The sequence below is a fragment of the Aspergillus caelatus genome (genome assembly GCF_009193585.1).
Source record: "Aspergillus caelatus strain CBS 763.97 unplaced genomic scaffold BDV27scaffold_72, whole genome shotgun sequence".
Classification (NCBI taxonomy): domain Eukaryota; kingdom Fungi; phylum Ascomycota; class Eurotiomycetes; order Eurotiales; family Aspergillaceae; genus Aspergillus; species Aspergillus caelatus.
This window is the reverse complement of record NW_022475335.1, coordinates 112,294-130,247: the sequence shown is the minus strand read 5'-3', so window position 1 is coordinate 130,247 and position 17,954 is coordinate 112,294. Positions and strand designations below refer to the sequence as shown.

At 49.0% G+C, this 17,954-nt stretch overlaps 8 protein-coding genes across 8 annotated transcripts; 4 read left to right on the top strand and 4 right to left on the bottom strand.

Moving 5' to 3' along the window:
- BDV27DRAFT_106319 (SIR2 family NAD-dependent protein deacylase) lies at positions 1-1,611 on the top strand. The gene is made up of 2 exons (XM_032064402.1): positions 1-374; positions 434-1,611. The coding sequence occupies exons 1-2, from the start codon at positions 252-254 to the stop codon at positions 1,436-1,438; spliced, it is 1,128 nt and encodes a 375-aa protein (XP_031928365.1). The 5' UTR covers positions 1-251; the 3' UTR covers positions 1,439-1,611.
- On the top strand, positions 1,071-1,902 carry BDV27DRAFT_127221 (uncharacterized protein; the record flags this gene model as incomplete). The annotated part of the gene is made up of 2 exons (XM_032066716.1): positions 1,071-1,205; positions 1,273-1,902. A coding segment is annotated over exon 2 (232 nt), but the record flags the coding sequence as incomplete, so codon positions are not given.
- A 200-nt stretch (positions 1,903-2,102) lies between these two features.
- On the top strand, positions 2,103-4,371 carry BDV27DRAFT_127219 (putative hexokinase Kxk). Its single transcript, XM_032066715.1, has 5 exons — positions 2,103-2,432; positions 2,507-2,629; positions 2,690-2,715; positions 2,782-3,189; positions 3,239-4,371. The coding sequence occupies exons 1-5, from the start codon at positions 2,393-2,395 to the stop codon at positions 4,112-4,114; spliced, it is 1,473 nt and encodes a 490-aa protein (XP_031928363.1). The 5' UTR covers positions 2,103-2,392; the 3' UTR covers positions 4,115-4,371.
- A 1,183-nt stretch (positions 4,372-5,554) lies between these two features.
- On the bottom strand, positions 5,555-7,861 carry BDV27DRAFT_127217 (WD40 repeat domain-containing protein). The gene is made up of 4 exons (XM_032066714.1): positions 7,338-7,861; positions 6,727-7,218; positions 5,816-6,668; positions 5,555-5,749 (listed from the first exon to the last, which is right to left on the bottom strand). Exons 1-4 carry the CDS (start codon positions 7,671-7,673, stop codon positions 5,598-5,600), a joined length of 1,833 nt encoding a protein of 610 aa, XP_031928362.1. The 5' UTR covers positions 7,674-7,861; the 3' UTR covers positions 5,555-5,597.
- On the bottom strand, positions 7,862-9,749 carry BDV27DRAFT_106268 (STIMATE family protein). The gene is made up of 2 exons (XM_032064401.1): positions 8,864-9,749; positions 7,862-8,803 (listed from the first exon to the last, which is right to left on the bottom strand). Exons 1-2 carry the CDS (start codon positions 9,323-9,325, stop codon positions 8,123-8,125), a joined length of 1,143 nt encoding a protein of 380 aa, XP_031928361.1. The 5' UTR covers positions 9,326-9,749; the 3' UTR covers positions 7,862-8,122.
- A 127-nt stretch (positions 9,750-9,876) lies between these two features.
- On the bottom strand, positions 9,877-11,017 carry BDV27DRAFT_127213 (SNU13 family protein). The gene is made up of 2 exons (XM_032066713.1): positions 10,606-11,017; positions 9,877-10,515 (listed from the first exon to the last, which is right to left on the bottom strand). The coding sequence occupies exons 1-2, from the start codon at positions 10,625-10,627 to the stop codon at positions 10,157-10,159; spliced, it is 381 nt and encodes a 126-aa protein (XP_031928360.1). The 5' UTR covers positions 10,628-11,017; the 3' UTR covers positions 9,877-10,156.
- Positions 11,018-11,511: 494 nt separating this feature from the next.
- On the bottom strand, positions 11,512-12,710 carry BDV27DRAFT_127211 (putative pre-mRNA branch site protein p14). The gene is made up of 5 exons (XM_032066712.1): positions 12,554-12,710; positions 12,400-12,423; positions 12,208-12,264; positions 12,010-12,137; positions 11,512-11,944 (listed from the first exon to the last, which is right to left on the bottom strand). The coding sequence occupies exons 1-5, from the start codon at positions 12,583-12,585 to the stop codon at positions 11,844-11,846; spliced, it is 342 nt and encodes a 113-aa protein (XP_031928359.1). The 5' UTR covers positions 12,586-12,710; the 3' UTR covers positions 11,512-11,843.
- Positions 12,711-13,574: 864 nt separating this feature from the next.
- On the top strand, positions 13,575-17,877 carry jhd1 ([Histone H3]-lysine-36 demethylase; the record flags this gene model as incomplete). Its single annotated transcript, XM_032072439.1, has 2 exons — positions 13,575-16,886; positions 16,945-17,877. The coding sequence occupies 2 exons, from the start codon at positions 13,575-13,577 to the stop codon at positions 17,875-17,877; spliced, it is 4,245 nt and encodes a 1,414-aa protein (XP_031928358.1).
- Between the last annotated feature and the right edge of the window lie 77 nt (positions 17,878-17,954).

The following is a 17,954-nucleotide window of genomic DNA, read 5'->3' as shown; positions in this document are numbered from 1 at the left end:
ATACAGAAGACCCCGATCGGGTAAACCGTCGATTCGACGTCATTCAAGATTATTTTCCCATACGATTTTCTCTCCGCCAGGTTAAACGAAAATCATCAACCTTGGTCATTCGCGACTTAGCAAAGCTACGAATTTACCCAGACTCTCCTGACTTGTCCACTTCTCTTCACAATTTCTTCGTCACCATTGGCCGCCGTCGCAGACCCCGACATCAACCCGCCAGGCCCAAGTCCGGCTGTTTGCCTCGCATTATGGGCAATGAACCGTCGACCTTGGTGGATGAAGATACCCCTCCTTCCGCACTAGAAGCTCGGACCCTTGAGGCGGTTGCTAAATATATCAAAGCAAAGGATGATTGCCAAATTGTGGTGATGGTATGCCTCCCCGAATTTTCCCTTTCCCCCACTATTCCGACTAACGAGGTCTACGATAGGTGGGTGCTGGGATTAGTACCTCGGCGGGCATTCCCGATTTTCGCTCCCCAGAAACGGGAATCTATGCTAATCTGGCCCATCTTGACCTGACGGATCCTGAAGATGTGTTTGACATTAGCTTTTTCAGGGAGAATCCGAGGCCATTCTACGCACTGGCGCGGGAGCTGGCCCCCGGCCGATATCGACCCACCATTGCGCATTCCTTTGTCAAGTTGCTCTATGAAAAGGGTCTTTTGATGAAGCATTTCACACAAAATATCGACTGTCTCGAGCGGCTGGCAGGTGTGCCTGGGGATATGATCGTTGAAGCACATGGGAGCTTTGCAAACCAGCATTGCATCGACTGCAAGGCTGAATATCCCGAACAGCTGATGAAGCAGTCCATCAATGAGGGTGAGGTACCTCGGTGCTCCCAATGCAATGGGCTTGTGAAGCCCGATATCGTTTTCTTCGGCGAAGCATTACCGGAGGAATTCTTCCTTAACCGGACGCTTCCAGAGCAGGCGGACCTTTGCATTGTTATGGGCACTAGTCTCTCTGTGCAGCCCTTCGCTAGTCTACCAGCATTTTGTCGGGACGGGGCACCCCGCGTACTCATTAACATGGAGCGCGTTGGTGGACTGGGATCTCGACCGGACGATGTCCTTCTTCTAGGCGACTGTGATGCTGGCGTTAGGAAATTCGCCCGAGCGTTGGGATGGGAACAGGAATTAGAGTCGCTATGGGAGAGCACGAATCCTGACAAGGGGGCCCGAGATGCGGAAGGGACTCCTTCGCAGACAAACGATGAGCGGCTGCGAGATGAAATAGAACGCCTTACCAAAGAGGTTGACCGCACTTTAGGTATCTCAGATGCATACCAACAACGAGTCCGGCAGAATCTAGACCAGCATAGTAATGGAATAGAGAAGAAGGCCCTAACCGAGGAGCGGCGACGGAGTTACGAAGGTCTGGCACATGTATTCCCCCATTTAGCGCGAGAGAAGAAGCCCTCTGCCATTTAGAACGTAGAATCATATGACCATATGCATTGGTGGCTCGGGTGGGATGGCGTTGTGGTAATATATTTATATATTTTGTGGCTTCATGGTCTAAACTTTCGGACAAGGGTTGTTGTTTTTATTTTTATTATTATTATTTTATTTTATGACCCCGTAGTTTACCGCAAAAAGGGGAGAGAGAGAGAGAGAGATCTCCCTTCATTGACCCGTGACTGTCCGGTTAAAGGCATTATCATTATCATTATCCTTCTTTTAGAGTGAGAATGAACATAATTAAATTGGACTTTGCTATACCCTGAGAACGCACGATGGATGTTCTTTGTACCCAACAGGCTCTTGTAGCCCTATCAAAAATGATACGTCACTGAAATGGACTTCACCGATCTTTGGGGAATGTTGAAATGCGGAGAGTTTGAATGCCTGCGGGGTATCTACCAGAATACAGGATGTGTGTGGTGGTACTATTTATGTATGACATGACTGAGAAGGAACTCAAGGCGATCAGAAAAGTGAAACAAGAAAAAAGAAAAAGAAAAAGAAAATAGCAATAATAATAATAATAATAATAATAATAATAATAATAATAATAATAATAATAATAATTAAATAAATAAAAAGGTGGACGGGGGTCAAATCAAACTACGTAAATTTAGTCAAAATGGGAAAAAAAAACAATACCCAAACAAGGACCGGTGAGTTCAACTGAGTTGACCGTCTGGCCGAGAGTCTTGCGGGGCTCTGGTCTTAAAATTTCTTGGGTGATGCGTATTTTAGGGTCAACTGCTGCCCCACGCCCAGCGCTGATATCATTCAACTCTCTAACCTTCCCCGAACGCTCCCTCTCCCACTTCTCTTCTCTATTAACATTAATTTTCCCTATACTCGCGTTTTACTTTTATCAGTCACATCACATTGTTCCTCCCCGCCCCCCTTGCTATCTCAACTAAAATCATCACAATGGTCGGAATTGGCCCCAAACGTCCCCCATCCCGCAAGGGTGAGTTTGTTATCAGCAATGCCCCGCCGCGGGCTTACCGATTCGGCTTCTAATCATCGGCATCCCGTCTACAGGATCGATGCATGAGCTCCCCCAGAACTTGTTGGAGCAGATTAAGCAATTCGAGGACATCTTTACTGTGGACGGTACCAAACTCAAGCAGATTGCGGACCATTTCGTGAAGGAGCTCGAAAAGGGTGGGTTTTCACCGGTCCGTTCGGCTGATGGAGGTTGAAGGCTGATCGATAGCGGATTAGGTCTAAGCGTCGAGGGGGGGAACATTGTGAGTTCCTATCCGGATACTTCACTTCATCTTTTATAACTCAAAAAAACTAATTCATTTTTCCAGCCCATGAATGTAACCTGGGTAATGGGATTCCCCGATGGCGACGAGCAGGGAACCTTCCTCGCTTTGGACATGGGCGGCACCAACCTGCGTGTCTGTGAGATCACCTTGACAAAAGAGAAGGGCGCTTTCGACATCACTCAGTCCAAGTACCGTATGCCGGAGGAGTTGAAGACGGGCACCGCGGAGGAGCTGTGGGAATACATCGCCGACTGTTTGCAACAGTTCATTGAATCCCACCACGAGGATGAGAAACTGTCTAAACTACCATTGGGCTTCACCTTCTCCTATCCTGCTACACAGGAATATATTGATCATGGTGTCCTCCAGCGTTGGACCAAGGGCTTCGACATTGACGGAGTAGAGGGCCATGATGTTGTCCCCCCATTGGAGGCAATCCTCAGGAAAAGAGTACGTTTATTGGAATTGAGCAAGAGCCGGAAGACTAACTCCAGTCTAGGGCCTTCCTATCAAGGTTGCTGCTTTGATCAATGACACTACTGGCACCCTGATCGCCTCTTCTTACACTGACTCAGATATGAAGATTGGCTGCATTTTCGGCACTGGTGTCAACGCCGCCTATATGGAAAACTGCGGCTCGGTTCCCAAGCTTGCACACAAGAATCTACCCCCAGATATGCCCGTGGCGATCAATTGCGAGTACGGTGCCTTTGACAATGAGCACGTTGTGCTGCCCCTCACCAAGTATGACATCATCATCGATCGTGACTCCCCTCGTCCAGGACAGCAAGCTTTCGAGAAGATGACCGCAGGTCTTTACCTGGGAGAAATATTCCGCCTGGCCCTCCTGGATCTGTTGGAGACGAGGCCTGGTCTGATTTTCCAGGGTCAAGACACCTCCCAGCTCCGGAAACCTTATTTGCTGGACGCGTCCTTCCTCGCAGCTATCGAGGAGGATCCGTACGAGAACTTGCAGGAAACTGAAGAACTCATGGAGCGCAAGCTAAACATCAAGGCCACCCAGCAGGAGCTGGAAATGATCCGTCGCTTGGCGGAGTTGATCGGCACTCGTGCGGCTCGTCTGTCGGCGTGTGGTGTGGCCGCGATCTGCAAGAAGAAGAACATTGAGTCTTGCCATGTGGGCGCGGACGGCTCTGTCTTTACGAAATATCCCCACTTCAAGGCCCGTGGAGCACAGGCTCTGCGCGAGATCTTGGACTGGGCACCTAACGAGAAGGATAAGGTGGTCATCATGGCTGCTGAAGATGGTTCTGGTGTTGGAGCGGCTCTTATTGCTGCATTGACATTGAAGCGGGTTAAGGCAGGCATCAGCTGCGGCATCCGGGATATGGCTGATATGCAGAGCCTTATCTAATATGTGGGCTTTTGTCAACTTTGATCTAACTCTGGGCGTTAATCATTGGAGATGCATCTTCACTTCCTCTTTCTTATTTTTAGTTTTTTTTTCTTCTCTCTGAGGGGATGCCATATCAACATGAGGGACATGGCTCGGTTTACGATATAGACCGATGGGGTTTTTATACGGGAAAGGCGAATAATCAAAAAAAGGTAAAAAGATATCTATTTTATCATACACATCAGCATATGGGAATTAATTTACGTTCAACAAACTACGATTCTGTGACTAAAGTAGTGTTGTGCTTGGATATCGAATCCATCAAACTTAGCTGGAATATTTCCAAGACTCAACAAGAATATAGCCACTCTTGGAAGTTCCTCTGCGTTGGAATTCACCTATGGGGCGTTAAGTCATACAATAGCACCCGCTATCAGCACGGAGGCATTCCCAGTAAAAACAGTCAGTGATCTTGCTCACCGACAGGATAGTATAACCCCCTTGAACAGTTGAAATGCCACCAAAATATGCCTCTGTTAACTCGGTGACCCTACCTGGAATCATCTGGCGTCTGGGGCCCAGTGTTCGGGGTCAAGATTGAATTGAACGACCAGATCACTCTCATCTGGCCTACTGGAGTAGATTAATAGTCGATTCTATACTGTGACCGCTTCTTCCCTCCGCATACATGCACCTGCTAGGCTGCTAACCACCGCGCCGTCCTCTCGGCACAGTGGCATCGCTCTTCGTTCCTCCAAAGCACACGTTACTATTGTGACGAGAGCAGCTAGCAATACCTTCCCTTCAAGAGGGCTGATCACAATTTTGCCCGGGTTATGTCCAGGGAGCAGCACAGTCTCCCAGGACCTTTCCATGCCCAGCAGCTCTTCTATCACGACTAATTCAGCCCCTACCACCACCCCTAGGCAAAGAGTGATTCTTCCGAGAGCTTTAGTGATATCCTCGGGGCCACACTGCGGACCCTAGTAAGAACTCCATTACCCAACAGCAAGAGATCTAGTAAAACCACAGCAGAGTGATAGTAGCCCATTCGCGGCGTGCGATCGGGTGCGGGTTTCATTTTAATCTTGCCCTCTCTTCCGTCAATGACAAGTTGGAGAACTAATGGAAGGCCATCCATCGGTTGTATTAGCTCTAGCTCCGGTGTTGGGTAATACAGGCTCACTATCCACAGGATTGTAGGAACTCTTGACTTCCAGTTGTATCTACTTCGCTTCATTTCTTTTGATTCTGCTTCCTTATGCTGAGTAACAAATTGGCCCTAGTGCTGTATTCAATTCAACCTTCGTCAAATTGTTTGAGGACAACTTGTCTTGGGGGAACCGGGCATGGATGGTCGCGCGATTGAGACTGAGAAAATATCTTCTGGACTTAGAGAGCCATGACAAAGTAATCTAATGGACTAATCTTGTTTTTAATCCAAATGTATTCTATTTACAGATATACATAGTGCACAATCTTTTGCCTCGCTCGTGATTGCTTATCCCCGGATTTCCCAAAGCCTAACACGCCCCTGCTCGTTGCCGACGGCCAACTGCTCTGAATTGGGCGAGACGGCGACTGACGAAATACGTCCAAGGGGGGTGTTAGACGTGGGCCAGTTGCGGTATACAGTGCAGGATGGAAGATGAACTGCAATGGTTAGGATGCGTTTAGTCTCTGAAAACGGAAGGAAGGGAAGTAAAAGAGCTGACATACCTATTCTCAAGGCATCGCGCTTCCAGCGACTGGCCATTACGAAGAACTGACCATCCGGCGCAAACACCAGGTGACTGATTGGCGTCGTCAGCTGGTCAAGCGCACGTACGGGTTCGGGGTTGCGTGGGATGGCTGGAGTGTTAGTATCTGCCGAAGACTGTGCTGCGTATGCCGCAGCCCACTCACGACGATCATAGACGTTAACCACTCCACTAGAACTGCCAATTGCAATCCAACGGTCGCCTCCCAACTGTGTCCGTCCAGAGCGTCCTCCAAGAGCAAGGACTGTCGTGCCTACCGCACCGGCATCCATCCAGCGGGCCACTACTTGATTCAGACTTCCATCCCATTCGGATACTTCACCATTTTTACTGACGACTGTCATGCCTTCACCATCACTCCACCAGGAGAAGTCCGCAACGCCGCCTTGACCATCCACGCGAACTTGTGCAATCCATTGAGCCGTACCCGAATCCAGAACGTTGATGAGACCACCGCCCTTGCGTGACGTGCCAACAAGCCCCACATATCGTCCGCATGGGGAGAGCTTGAATCTTTCCATGGACCTTTGTTCCTCTTTTCTGTCGGCGGAGCCATTGACCTTGTCAACCTTTCCTGTGTTAAGGTCCCATATATGGAAGTATCGCCGACGACCGGAAGCGAATATCTTGTTACCGGTTGGGGGAGCGAAAGCAGATGTGTGAATAGGCGTACGGCGAATATGAAATGACGTGAGAAGAGGGTTAGGAACGGCCGCAGAGGGTGCGATATGATGTAAGAAGAGAGTGGCCGCAGGCCCCGAGGACAATAGCAATGGATAATGGGGGTGAAAAGAAAGCGAATCGACCGATGACTAGAAGGCAGTGTTAGCTATTTCCACCGTCCTACACTTAGACAAACATCACACTTACTGGCTGATCCCCCCCGACATCTTTCAGTCTTTGAATATCAATAACTTCCTGTCGTAGCTTTCTTTTCCCACCAGGACGTGCATCTTCGAGCTTAGTAAGATCAGCGGCACCTTGAAGTAGCTTGGCCAAAGGTTGTGCAGATGTCTGCTCTTCGTCATCAGTGTCCATGACATCCGCGTGCTCAGAGTCGGAATCGCCACGACTTCTTTGCTGCCCCGGAATCGCCCATTCCGGCGTAGGATGTAGCTGCTGATAATGGCGGCGAAGTCGTCGAATATACTCATTGCCACTAATCACATCCTCAGACTCGGCGACACGCAATTTTCTCAACCTCTGCTGGCTAGCTAGGGAGACGGCTAGGAGCTCGTCGTCGCTATCATGCCACACAGCCGGAGTTTCCTCTAGATCTTCTTCCTCAGTTTCAGAAGGTGTCTCTGGGGATTCGGCGAGGTCAGTGGAAACGGGTCCAGCTCCAGAATCAAGGAAAAAAAGCTACAAGGGAATCACATTAGCGCGACCAAGAGTTTGACAGTTTTTCTTTTCTTTTTTCTTTTGGTAGAGAGAAAGGAGACGAGGGTGGGGGAGAGGGTGGGAGGGAGGTGTATACGTACATCAGCATCAGCAACGCCATCAAGTTCTTGATCTTCGGTTCCAGTCTCATGCTCTGCGTCAGAGCCCTCATCGTCGCTTTCTTTTGATAGAGCTACGAGGCTGCGCTCCTTTTGGCTCTTCAATGCGCCTTGAAAACCCTCGTCATCACCAAAGAGCAGCCTTTCCAATTTTTTCTCCGCCTCATCTTTTTCAGGGATATCATCAGTGTCGTCGCTCATGTTGCTGTTCATTTCTCCGTCGCTGTCTTCCTGAGTAGCCCTAGCATTCTCGAACGGCGAACGTGAAGTCGGCTTGAATTTCTGGCGTGCTTTTTGCTTGACACTGGTTTTAGGCATTATGTAAGTCACTTGACCCTTAGGGATTTACTAGGATGTATATGACCTATTATAAGGTAGGAAGGATGAGAAAAACGGCTTCCCAATGAAAGGAAAATAAAGCAAGCAGCAGAATTGAAGAGATAATTTTCTTCATTCATCCGGCAGAAGTGGGCGGTGGGTTCTGCGGTAGAAAAGGGTGCCTTAGGGTACGCAATTTTCAGGCAAGAACATTTTGATACCTACGAGTGTTGAGACAGATACCTGGGCCGGTTTATGAAAACCTACCAACTCAACGCGAATTCTCTGGACATTGAGAAAAGACAGCAATATGAACAAAGGAGAAGAGGTAAAATAGAACAAAGTCACAATCAATTCCGACCTTATACCAATGGATCCAAACCATAACAATGCCACCATGACAACTACCGATCATAAACGCCGACTTAAACACCCTTCCAAAGCATAGGCTAGTCATGATCTTTTTGTTGTGTTGCAAAATCTGCCGATGACAACGTCTGATCATCTTCAACATGTCCGGCGTGAGGTCCAGCAAATGTTGATGATGCAGAACTGTGCCCCGGTTCGCTTGTTGGATGGTACTCGGCAGAGTCATATATGCGCACGACGTCCTTTTGGGGAGGGCTCACGAGTACTTTCCTAGTGTCCTTTCCAACAGAGTCATCTTCTGATTCTGACGCGACCTCCTCATCCATCCCGGCTAACAAGGCATGATGGTGATCGTGTCTGTCGTCCAGAACGTCGTCAACTTCACTCTCTTCTAGCATTTCATGCGATGGCTTCTTGATGAATATATCGATGATGTAATATTGAATCGCATTCATGATTACCGGGAAAAGCAGCATAACAAAGATGATTTGGACGGCTGTGTTACCCTCCGTCCATCGCAGAGCCCAGTCGCCCACCTTGACAATAAATGGCAAGAGTTGAATGAGGAAAAAGACGCATATCTTCATTCCCAAAAGTCCCACGAAGTATATCATAGATTGTTTGAACCACCAGGTCGCTTGTGGTGGACGACCGTAGTTTCCAGACTTAATAGATTCTGGGGGATCTGCAAGAGGTGTGTAAAGAGCCAGGCGGTTCAGAATGTGGAGGATGAAAATGAGAATCGGTATCCCGAGAGTAGTCTGCAATTAGTATTAGCAGGTCGCTAAGAAGAAATAGATGTACGAAACGGAGGAACTTACATCAATCCCTAGGTTTAGTATGTAGAAAGAACATGGGTTCGGTTTGTACTCGCTCGTAATCTCTAATTGACCGGCCGAGAACATAGACATGAGCAGATTCGCCAGATGTAGCATAGCCGATCCGAAGACCTGCTTAGAAACATCGAACGCCCACACTTTTAAAGGTCGCTGAGGTCTTTCCCTCCATCTCTTATAGACAAGGGATAAAAGTGCCAACGCTCCGAGAGCGACTTGCACCAAAAGAGAGAAAGGACCTAACAGTCTGCATTCTCCAGTGTCATCATTATCTCCACTTGGATCTGGGCCTGCCAGCGAAAAAGGAATAGTCTGAGAAGTCGGAGTCGGCAGTGGTGTTGTTAGAGTGCTAGAAACCAAGTCCACGTCGCCAGCGGAAACGCTGCTGATGAAACATGAGATAGTAATCGCCACACTGGCTACCGAAGTAAACGTTGAGAAAGGCATGGCCGGCCTATTTCTATCTTTGAGGTGAAATATGTCGGGTGGAATCGCTGGAATGAGGGTTAATAAGTGTGAGGTTCAAGTTAGAGTGAGTGATATGAAGTTGTCTGCTCATGTAAAAGAAGGCTCCCTATACAACGGGGGAAGCCCGTTTAACGCACATACGGACGAGTATCGCTGTGAAAACTGGGTGGACTTGACATGTGTGAATGTCAACCGCAGGAAAGGTGCTCCTTTACCAGCAAGGAGCCTGAGCCAGCCAGGAGGGTTTTTACAGTTATCTGAGAATGGGGAACAGAGACATAGCGCGAGAAGCGGCGGTGCCAGGACGAGACACCGCCCCCGCCCGTAGGCGGAGCTATCCACTAGTTCCCAACCTTTTGGGTTAGTCTAAGGCAGCTAAACTGCTAGCATTTTTGGATTGAGGACACTCACTAGACCCTTGATGGATAGGGTCATAGTTAATCTGTTTCGCATTAATCCTTTCAATAATCTACAAGGCGGCTAGAGGCCAAATTACTTTGTACGGGTTTCTGACTACTATTCATATTAGGTTTTCCCTGCCTTCTGGACCCTTATTCAATTTGTGAATATATCTGATCAGTTGTAGATCGAAGTGGATATGCATGTCTATCTTAATGAATGATCCCAATATATAATCAATGGAGAGACCATCATTATCTAAGATAGCATCTCCCGCATAAGGGAGGTATCGAGAAAGGATGGTCCACATCTGTTGTTGTGTCTTTCATTTAAATGCGAACCCACCGAATCCAGGAATAAAAATTGCTGCGATATCCCATATCTCATTCATCCAATCAAATAACCCATGCCTTAGATCATGAGCCTCTCAACCTTGTCCTTGATGGTCCGGATCTGTCCCATGAGATCGCTGGCCTCGTTGGTGGTGATGCTAGCCGCGATCACTGGACGAGAGACACCGGTCGCCCGGCCCAGAGCAAGCTTGCTGGGCACGAATACATATGGAGTATTCTTGTCTTCACAAAGAAGGGGGATGTGCAAAAGGATAGCGAGAGGGTTGGTGTCTGCAGCAAGGATGACGATTTCAGAGGTACCACGATTGAGGGTCTTGGTTGCTTCGTTGGCTCCCTTCTTCAGCTGGCGGTAGTGAGAAGCCTGCTGCACAAGGTCCAGGAGGTTCTGGGTGAGGCTCTCGTCGGCCAGAGGCCAAGCTACAAAGGGACAGAGACATTAGCTCACAATCGGAAAGCGCTCGATCGGGAGCAAATCTAGATGCATAATATAGGCAGACTCGTACTCACCAGCATTAGGTTCTCCAGACATGGTTTCGTAAAGAGGACTGGTTTTTTCACGGAGGAGTGGCTCACGCAAAGGATCACTGCCGTCTTGCAGATCTGTATGCTCGAAAAGATTGTTTGAGAGAGCGCTGTTCGGTCGAGAAAATCTTGAGAAAATTGACTGGTGGGGCGGTACTTGACTAACCTTTTTAGGGTCATACTTAATGCCTTAACCCACAGGCAGAAACAATACAAGGCTTCAAGAGTTGCATGTCTACTAATCACTTTTTGTATTAATTTATTCTCCCTCCCCCCTTCCCCGGTGGGATTTTGTGCTTCTTCAATATTCTTCTCTCATGATTCTGATCGGCGACTTGATTCATTTTGCACCTCCAATAGGAAGACAAAAGCCACCCAACATGTTTGGTGCCACGATAAATGATCCCGGACCGAGCTTGACTTGTGCATAATGTATAAGGCAACGCCTTGTACGGAGTGTGGAGCTGAGGTTGAACACGGGTGTTTTATCACTTTTTACTACTGGTACCGCAGTGCTCCTATGACGGTGGCACCTTGACAAGGGCTCCAACCATGACATGAGAATTAGTCGCATGCCCTACCGTCAAAACTGACGAATAAGGTGTGGGTACATACCCGTATTATAGTTGCCCAACTGTCCAAGCCTCCCCTAAGGCCCTCTAGACTAACTGAAATAAGCTTACGCGGATCTGTCAGGGGAGCCCTCTGTCCGATCATGCAGGGCCGCATGATCTTCAGATTAGATCTACACTCCATGGGGTAAACATCATGGACCACACGTAACAGCCAGTTGATTCGGGAAGCCGTTCGTTTTGCGATTCCCTAGGCATTGAGCACGTAGACCGTCTCAGTCACTTGTCCCCTAGGTTTCATTGTGTGTATTTTTTTTTTTTTTAAGGATGCACAATAAGCTGGTCTCATAGGTTAACCGCGACAGCCCACAGTGGCCGGCGATCGAGAGCGATTATATTGATAGTAGCTAATAACCGGCCGGAATGGTGGAACTGACCCAGCCTGAAAGATCCCATTCTGTATCATTTCCCTGGTCAATAGCCAGAGAGTATCATTCAACCCGTCGGCCACCCTCATACTAGTATCCATGAATAAGAGTCACGAAACCCATAAGACTAAAACGCCAGAAACCCCACAACCAACCCATGATAATACGCAGCCAGATGCCTGCAAAGGGTACACAGAGAAAAGCAAGAAAAAGAATCGTAACGTCATTCTATACCGTGCTGCTGTTTAAGACGTTCCAAATTCTCTTGCCTTTCCGCCAAGTCCTCTTTCGATTTGAGCATTTTCTCTGGCTGGTGGTATAGTACTAGTGGCAGAGGGTCAGCCAAGCCTCACTTCGACTAAGTCGAGTACGTCCAATCCAATACGTACCGACGAGGTATCTGTTCTGGAAGTTGAATCCATTGAGCTTATCGCATGCCTGTTTGGCGTCGTGAACGTCTTCGTATACTACAAATGCAGTGCCCTTCGAGTTGTTCGCAATTCCCTGACGTATTTGTCTAGAGACAGAAGGTTAGTCTACAGACGAACAATGGGAAAATTTTTATGCTTCCTTTCCGACTAGCATACCTGATAGGACCGAACTTGCCAAAAAGGTCGAATAGTTGCTCAGCAGTTACGTTATAGCTATACAAACAGCCTCTTTATTAGCTTTTTTTTCTCCTCAAATCATGCATATATCCTTCTCTCGAGTTAATCAAACACGCCAGGCATGCACTGCTCGGCTCTGGTAGGCCAGCTTATCACGACGGATGAACATACTTGAGGTTCTTGACAAAGAGGATCCTAACCGCTGTCAGTACATTGAATGAGACTAACCGGCCACAAATGAGGCTCCGAACGCGTATATGATAGTTACGCTATCGGGCAAATCCAAATTAATGTAGGAGGGGCAGATTTGTTCGTGATAACTTACCGATTGGCTTCGGGGGCGAGCTTCCGGCTCATTCTCGGGTGGGACAGTGATGGTCCTAAAATTTGGTAGGGCGATGTATTGTGTCGAGTAGATACCCAACGGGACTGGGATCGTTCTGTTAGAAAGAAGAAAGAAGAATAGGAAGAAGAGAGTGTCACTGAACCGTGATGACCACGAGGTCGGAAACGGGGGATGCCTTTCCTGATTAGGACTAGGGCCCCGGAGGAGCCTCACTTTGTTGGTTCCTCACGAAGACAAGCATTACCAGAAACATTACCGATCTACACTTCTAAAAGATGAGAAATTCGTAGCAGTAGGGGTTGACAAAACTGGTCTGGAGCCAAGCTGTCTGGGAGAGGCCTCATGCAATCGCCTCGCTGTATAAGTCGAAGACACAATCCACCTAACCAGCTGTGATCGACTGCTATCTAGTACCGTTTGGCCGCAAACGATAGGCAGATATGAGGATGGCCTGAAGGCTGAGGCAGACTTCCGGCGCCGCGCCCGCCTTGCCTTCACTCGCGCTCTCCTCTTCGGCCTCCCGTCGCCGCAATTCACATCTGTTCCATCCCACACCTCATCCCATCAATTACTTTCACTGTGCGCTATCCAATCGTTTAGTTTCCCTTAATCCCCCAGAGCTCTGCTGTTTCTGTAGTGTCTTTCTTAATTTTGGCCGCACCCGCGGTGCGTCCTCGGTGCTGCGTCCTCCCGCCGCTCTCGACTAGTCGGCAGACTGATCTTCCCCCCTCAACCTCCCAGTGTTCCGCCGTGCGACTCTTCTCCGTCAACGCCTCTTCTTACTCAACATCGATCATCTCACCCCGCTTCGGATATCATTATATTATCCAGTGCGCGCCGTTCGTTTTGCCAGGAATGACTCTCCATTTGCCTGCGGTGGCCTCTCTATAGCCCGTGTGGTCGTTACATCCCCGCTTTGCCCGCTTGCCGCAAAATACCTTGTCACCTCCGGTTTTACCTCTGCGCCCTTTACCCTTTGACTCTATATCCCAGCTTCAATATGATTACCGCTACATCTTTCTTAAATCACTCGGGCAGTCGACCGCCACGCTATCGCACTCCTTCGCCTCCGCGACGCGCCGTTGAGCCAATTTCTCCCTGCACAACCGGCGATACTCGAGCTTCGTGGGTCGACCGCTGCGCGCCTAGAGTCGCTACCTTTGATCGCGACCAGTTCACACATAATAACAGTCGATATGCTACAGCGAATAGCGTGTCTCATCAAAGATCCGGCCATGGTAGGTCAAGTTCGACGATCGACACCCTTGCGACGATTGCTCTCGCGACGAGTCCTACTTTTGCACCTCTATCCTACCGTCCTCCGTCGCAGAATTCTACATCGACCATGTCACTTTTCCCGTCAGAGCCCGTAGACTTCACAGAGCGTCCGGCTAAACGCCCGCGGTCGGAAAAAGATCCTTCTCCATCTCATCAGCATCGTATGGGCGCAATATCAGATCTAAACCCGCCATCAGCTTTCGACAGCATGAAAACAGATGCGGAGCTATTGTTGAATTTTGCGAGGCCGTCCAATTTCCATCATACCGCCCCTTCCTCGAAACGAGCGAGCATAGACGAGTCATATCGTCAATATGGAAATGAAGCGAAACGTCATGTTAAGGATGGTTTAGGGGCTTCGTACATTGACTTAGTCGAAGATAAATCTGCTTACAATACTTCGGGCCACGGGAATCTTCCGCCATCCAGGATGAGATCTCAATCCGACGGATCGGCTGTTCTTTCTCGGCCCCCCATGCATAGTACGCGACCGAACACAAGCTCCTCCAGCCTTCAGCCAATTATATGGCAGGAAGAAGTAAATAGTGCAGAGAGAAATTGGCCTTCTACAAATCCGGTGGCCAACAACTCTCAATATGATACGCAGCCCCCCACCACCACTGAGCCTCAAATATTGCGAAGCCTTCCTTCCAAGGTAGAAGACGACACAGAGTCTGAAGAGTCTGGTCAAGCAACTTGTGCGGCTTGTAACCTCGTCCGAATACCGATGGACACTGGCGAACAAGGCGATGTCACATGGATCAGCTGTGACGGCTGCAAGCGCTGGTTCCATATTGTCTGCGCGGGTTTCAAAAATGACCGCGAAATTCGGACGGTTGACAAGTTTATTTGCCGTGGGTGTCGACCAGTTCACGGACAGACTACCTTTGTTCGCAAGTCTTCCCGTGCCCGTACTGCGATCGATTATGCTGGTCTCAACCAGGGACTTGTTAAGACCGCTACGGACTCGATGGAGCACCACTACATTGAACCTATTCGACAAGGCAAAATTCGCTTTCTACCAGAAAGCTTTCCTCGCATGCGCCCAGAGCTAGTCACGGCAGAATACTTTGAGCGAGGGAATGGCATGACAGAGCCAATTGTAATACCAGCCCATTTAAACACCCGGGATCCGATCTCGACTAGCAGTCCCGACTATGATGCACTCGTCCAAGAAGCTTCTACCCAGGAAATGTTCGACGAGCTGTTGGAACACGCGCAGGAAGAATCTCAAGGTGTTGAGACTGTGTTTGACTGTGGCCAAGATCAATTAGATATGGTCATTCCTCAGGGCCTCACAGTCAGAGCGGTTGCAGAGCTATATGGGCCTGAAGAAAGGGTAGAGGTGATAGACGTTAAATCACAGCAAGGCGAAGATAAAAGGTGGACGATGCAGAAATGGGCCGACTACTATGAAACTGCGGGATCTAAGGTCGTTCGGAACGTCATCAGCCTGGAGGTGTCGCAGAGTAAACTGGGCAAATTGATTCGTCGACCGAAGATCGTGCGTGATCTTGATTTACAAGATTCAGTATGGCCGGAAGATCTAAAGGCACTTGGGGATTATCCCAAAGTCCAGTTTTACTGTCTTATGTCCGTCGCTGACTGCTACACGGATTTCCACATTGATTTCGGCGGCTCATCAGTATACTATCACATTCTGAAGGGCAAGAAGACATTCTTCTTCATACCGCCTAAGGATAAACACTTGAAAAAATACGAAGAGTGGTGTAATTCACCTGCCCAAGACTCTACCTTCCTTGGGGACCAAACTAAGGAATGTTATCGGGTTGATCTTTCTGAAGGGGACACAATGTTGATTCCCTCCGGTTGGATCCATGCCGTATGGACTCCTAAGGATAGCTTAGTTATCGGAGGTAATTTCCTTACAAGACTGAACTATGGGATGCAGATCAAAATAGCCAAGATTGAAAAGGATACAAAGGTCCCAAGGAAATTCCGATACCCGTTCTTTCAGAAAATCCAATGGTATGCAGCTGTGAAGTATCTTGAAGACGACCCCATTCCTCAAAGCGTATTGGATGCCTTCGCGCAGGACGAGAATTATCGTTTCCATCGAGATTACCCCATCTACTACGAATTTGGAGAACGGACAAACGCAACACCTCTCGGATCACCGTATCATAATACACGCTTCTACTCGCAAGCAGAGTTAGAGGGACTACCAGACCTTGCGAAGTATCTTCTTCGAACCGCTTTGATCGCTGGCTCTTACATTGTTGAAGGGGTGACGGCGGACAGTAGGAATGCAATCAAGCGATCAATCCCGAAAGGTGTTGGAGATCCGATTGACACTGTTAGAAAATTCGGCATCTGGGTCGCTTGGAAGCGTGGTAATGAAAAAGCTGCTCAATGGACGCGACCTGGCGTCGTTGAAAGCAATGCCAAACTCAGTCTCACAGAGAAAAAGTCTGCTGGCCGACCTAGTCGCCGTTCAGAACGTAATCTGGACAACCAACGCATGTACGCAGAGAGACAGGCTGTGCAGAGACCCCTAGAACAGTCTCGTGAAACGTCCAATGGGGTCTCCGGTAGTAGTGCCTCGGTACCACCAAGTGCCGTTGTTCCTACACCTCTCATCTCTTCTGGTAGCGGGGTGAAAGAGGAAAATGTTTTCAAGCCTCGAAACATTCATCGGGGTTCCGGACTAGGTCCGAAGAGGGTTGCCTGTGATGCTTGTCGCAAACGAAGGATCCGATGCCATCATAAGGATGAACAAAGTGACACAACGCCAACGAAGCAAATGACGGTTGGTGTCTTCGCCGGAAGCCAATCATCCCTGGCACATGATGCCGCATCTGCGCTGAGCTCTTTGGCAGCAATTGCATCTGAAGCAGGCCTTCAAGATGGAAATGGTGGATTGGACCGGTTTGAAACTGCTGGAAAGTACGGGCCGACTGTTATGGGTACACCGCATACAGTGACCAACAAACTGAACGACATTAGCCCTGATGGAGTCAATGCAGGGAAGAAAGGACGTAGCAAGGCCTGTGATGATTGCCGAAAGAGCAAGGTATGCCGCTGCGCAACCCCCGTTGTGCATATTACTTATTAACTGGTTGTTTATATAGCGGCGATGTATCCACGATGAGTATGGGCGGATTGATCCTGTCAAAGCTCAAGAACGGTCGAAACCACGAGCTGCAGCTTCTGCCAAAAGACCCCGGCTCAACGAGGAAAGCTTTAATCCCACAACAAAAAGACTGAAGCCAGAAAGCACCTCTCCCATGACAAAGCCGGCGCATCTCAGCCGAGAGGGTGACACAATAGATACGCAGGGAGCTCGACCATCTATCCAATTATACGAGACAGGCGACTTCGATGCTATTCCACCATCGGGGATATCTCCCGTGGATCAAGGCTTTTCGCACCAGCCAGGTATGGTAGTTGCAGAAAAGGAAGCGCCTGTGGCGCAGAATTCATATGCATCACCACCTACATTTCAGACAGATGATGTCGTTGCTAAAGAGGTCAACTCAGGTTCTGTGCCTCAGCCGGCGGTTTCACTTGTGTCGCCGCCAACTTCCTTGGCGGATGAAACTGATGTCCTCCAAGACCACGCCGATGCCGAGGGAGAGCATTCCACAGTCCTTCAAACACCAACATCCAGTGCTCGTCACTCTTCTCGTCAACCGCGCCATGTAGATCGATATATGCCTGAGATCCATGTTGTCAAGCCGTCGAAGTCATCTGTACACACACCAACTGCACGTCGCCCATCCTTTGGTGCGTCGAGCACTGGCACGCATAGGACTACTCCTGGTCCATCTTCGGGTTCGAAGAAGTCTTCGTCACGTCCGTCATCATCACACGCAAAGACGCCAACCGCTGATAAGAAAACTGACCGTCATGCCACGTTGACGTCCCCTGGCCAGACCGGCAAACATATGAAGCGTGAGCGAGCGACTGGTGCAGACGGTGAGCCAGATGCTGAGAGTATGCGCTTAATCCGCGAACTTCAAGAACAGGAATTTGGCCTACGAAAGCGAGCCGCAAGAGCGTAAAGCAGGCGACCACCCTGCAATTTCCTGATTGAAGCCATGCTCTCACTATGACGGTTTATGAAATTCACTTTCCTTTC

Bases quoted from the DNA above. Each gene is read 5' to 3' on its own strand.
- BDV27DRAFT_106319 (XM_032064402.1), top strand. From the start codon at position 252: ATGGGCAATGAACCGTCGACCTTGGTGGATGAAGATACCCCTCCTTCC. The intron at 375-433 runs GTATGCCTCCCC...GGTCTACGATAG, and splicing joins ATTGCCAAATTGTGGTGATG to GTGGGTGCTGGGATTAGTAC.
- BDV27DRAFT_127219 (XM_032066715.1), top strand. From the start codon at position 2,393: ATGGTCGGAATTGGCCCCAAACGTCCCCCATCCCGCAAGG. The intron at 2,630-2,689 runs GTGGGTTTTCAC...ATAGCGGATTAG, and splicing joins CGTGAAGGAGCTCGAAAAGG to GTCTAAGCGTCGAGGGGGGG. The intron at 2,716-2,781 runs GTGAGTTCCTAT...TCATTTTTCCAG, and splicing joins GCGTCGAGGGGGGGAACATT to CCCATGAATGTAACCTGGGT.
- BDV27DRAFT_127217 (XM_032066714.1), bottom strand. From the start codon at position 7,673: ATGCCTAAAACCAGTGTCAAGCAAAAAGCACGCCAGAAATTCAAGCCG. The intron at 7,219-7,337 runs GTACGTATACAC...ATTCCCTTGTAG, and splicing joins ATGGCGTTGCTGATGCTGAT to CTTTTTTTCCTTGATTCTGG. The intron at 6,669-6,726 runs GTAAGTGTGATG...ACTGCCTTCTAG, and splicing joins ATGTCGGGGGGGATCAGCCA to TCATCGGTCGATTCGCTTTC.
- BDV27DRAFT_106268 (XM_032064401.1), bottom strand. From the start codon at position 9,325: ATGCCTTTCTCAACGTTTACTTCGGTAGCCAGTGTGGCGATTACTATC. The intron at 8,804-8,863 runs GTAAGTTCCTCC...TACTAATTGCAG, and splicing joins TACTAAACCTAGGGATTGAT to ACTACTCTCGGGATACCGAT.
- BDV27DRAFT_127213 (XM_032066713.1), bottom strand. From the start codon at position 10,627: ATGTCTGGAGAACCTAATGCTG. The intron at 10,516-10,605 runs GTGAGTACGAGT...GTCCCTTTGTAG, and splicing joins GTCTGGAGAACCTAATGCTG to CTTGGCCTCTGGCCGACGAG.
- BDV27DRAFT_127211 (XM_032066712.1), bottom strand. From the start codon at position 12,585: ATGAGCCGGAAGCTCGCCCCCGAAGCCAATCG. The intron at 12,265-12,399 runs GTATGTTCATCC...CTGTTTGTATAG, and splicing joins CTCTTTGTCAAGAACCTCAA to CTATAACGTAACTGCTGAGC. The intron at 12,138-12,207 runs GTATGCTAGTCG...TTCTGTCTCTAG, and splicing joins GGCAAGTTCGGTCCTATCAG to ACAAATACGTCAGGGAATTG.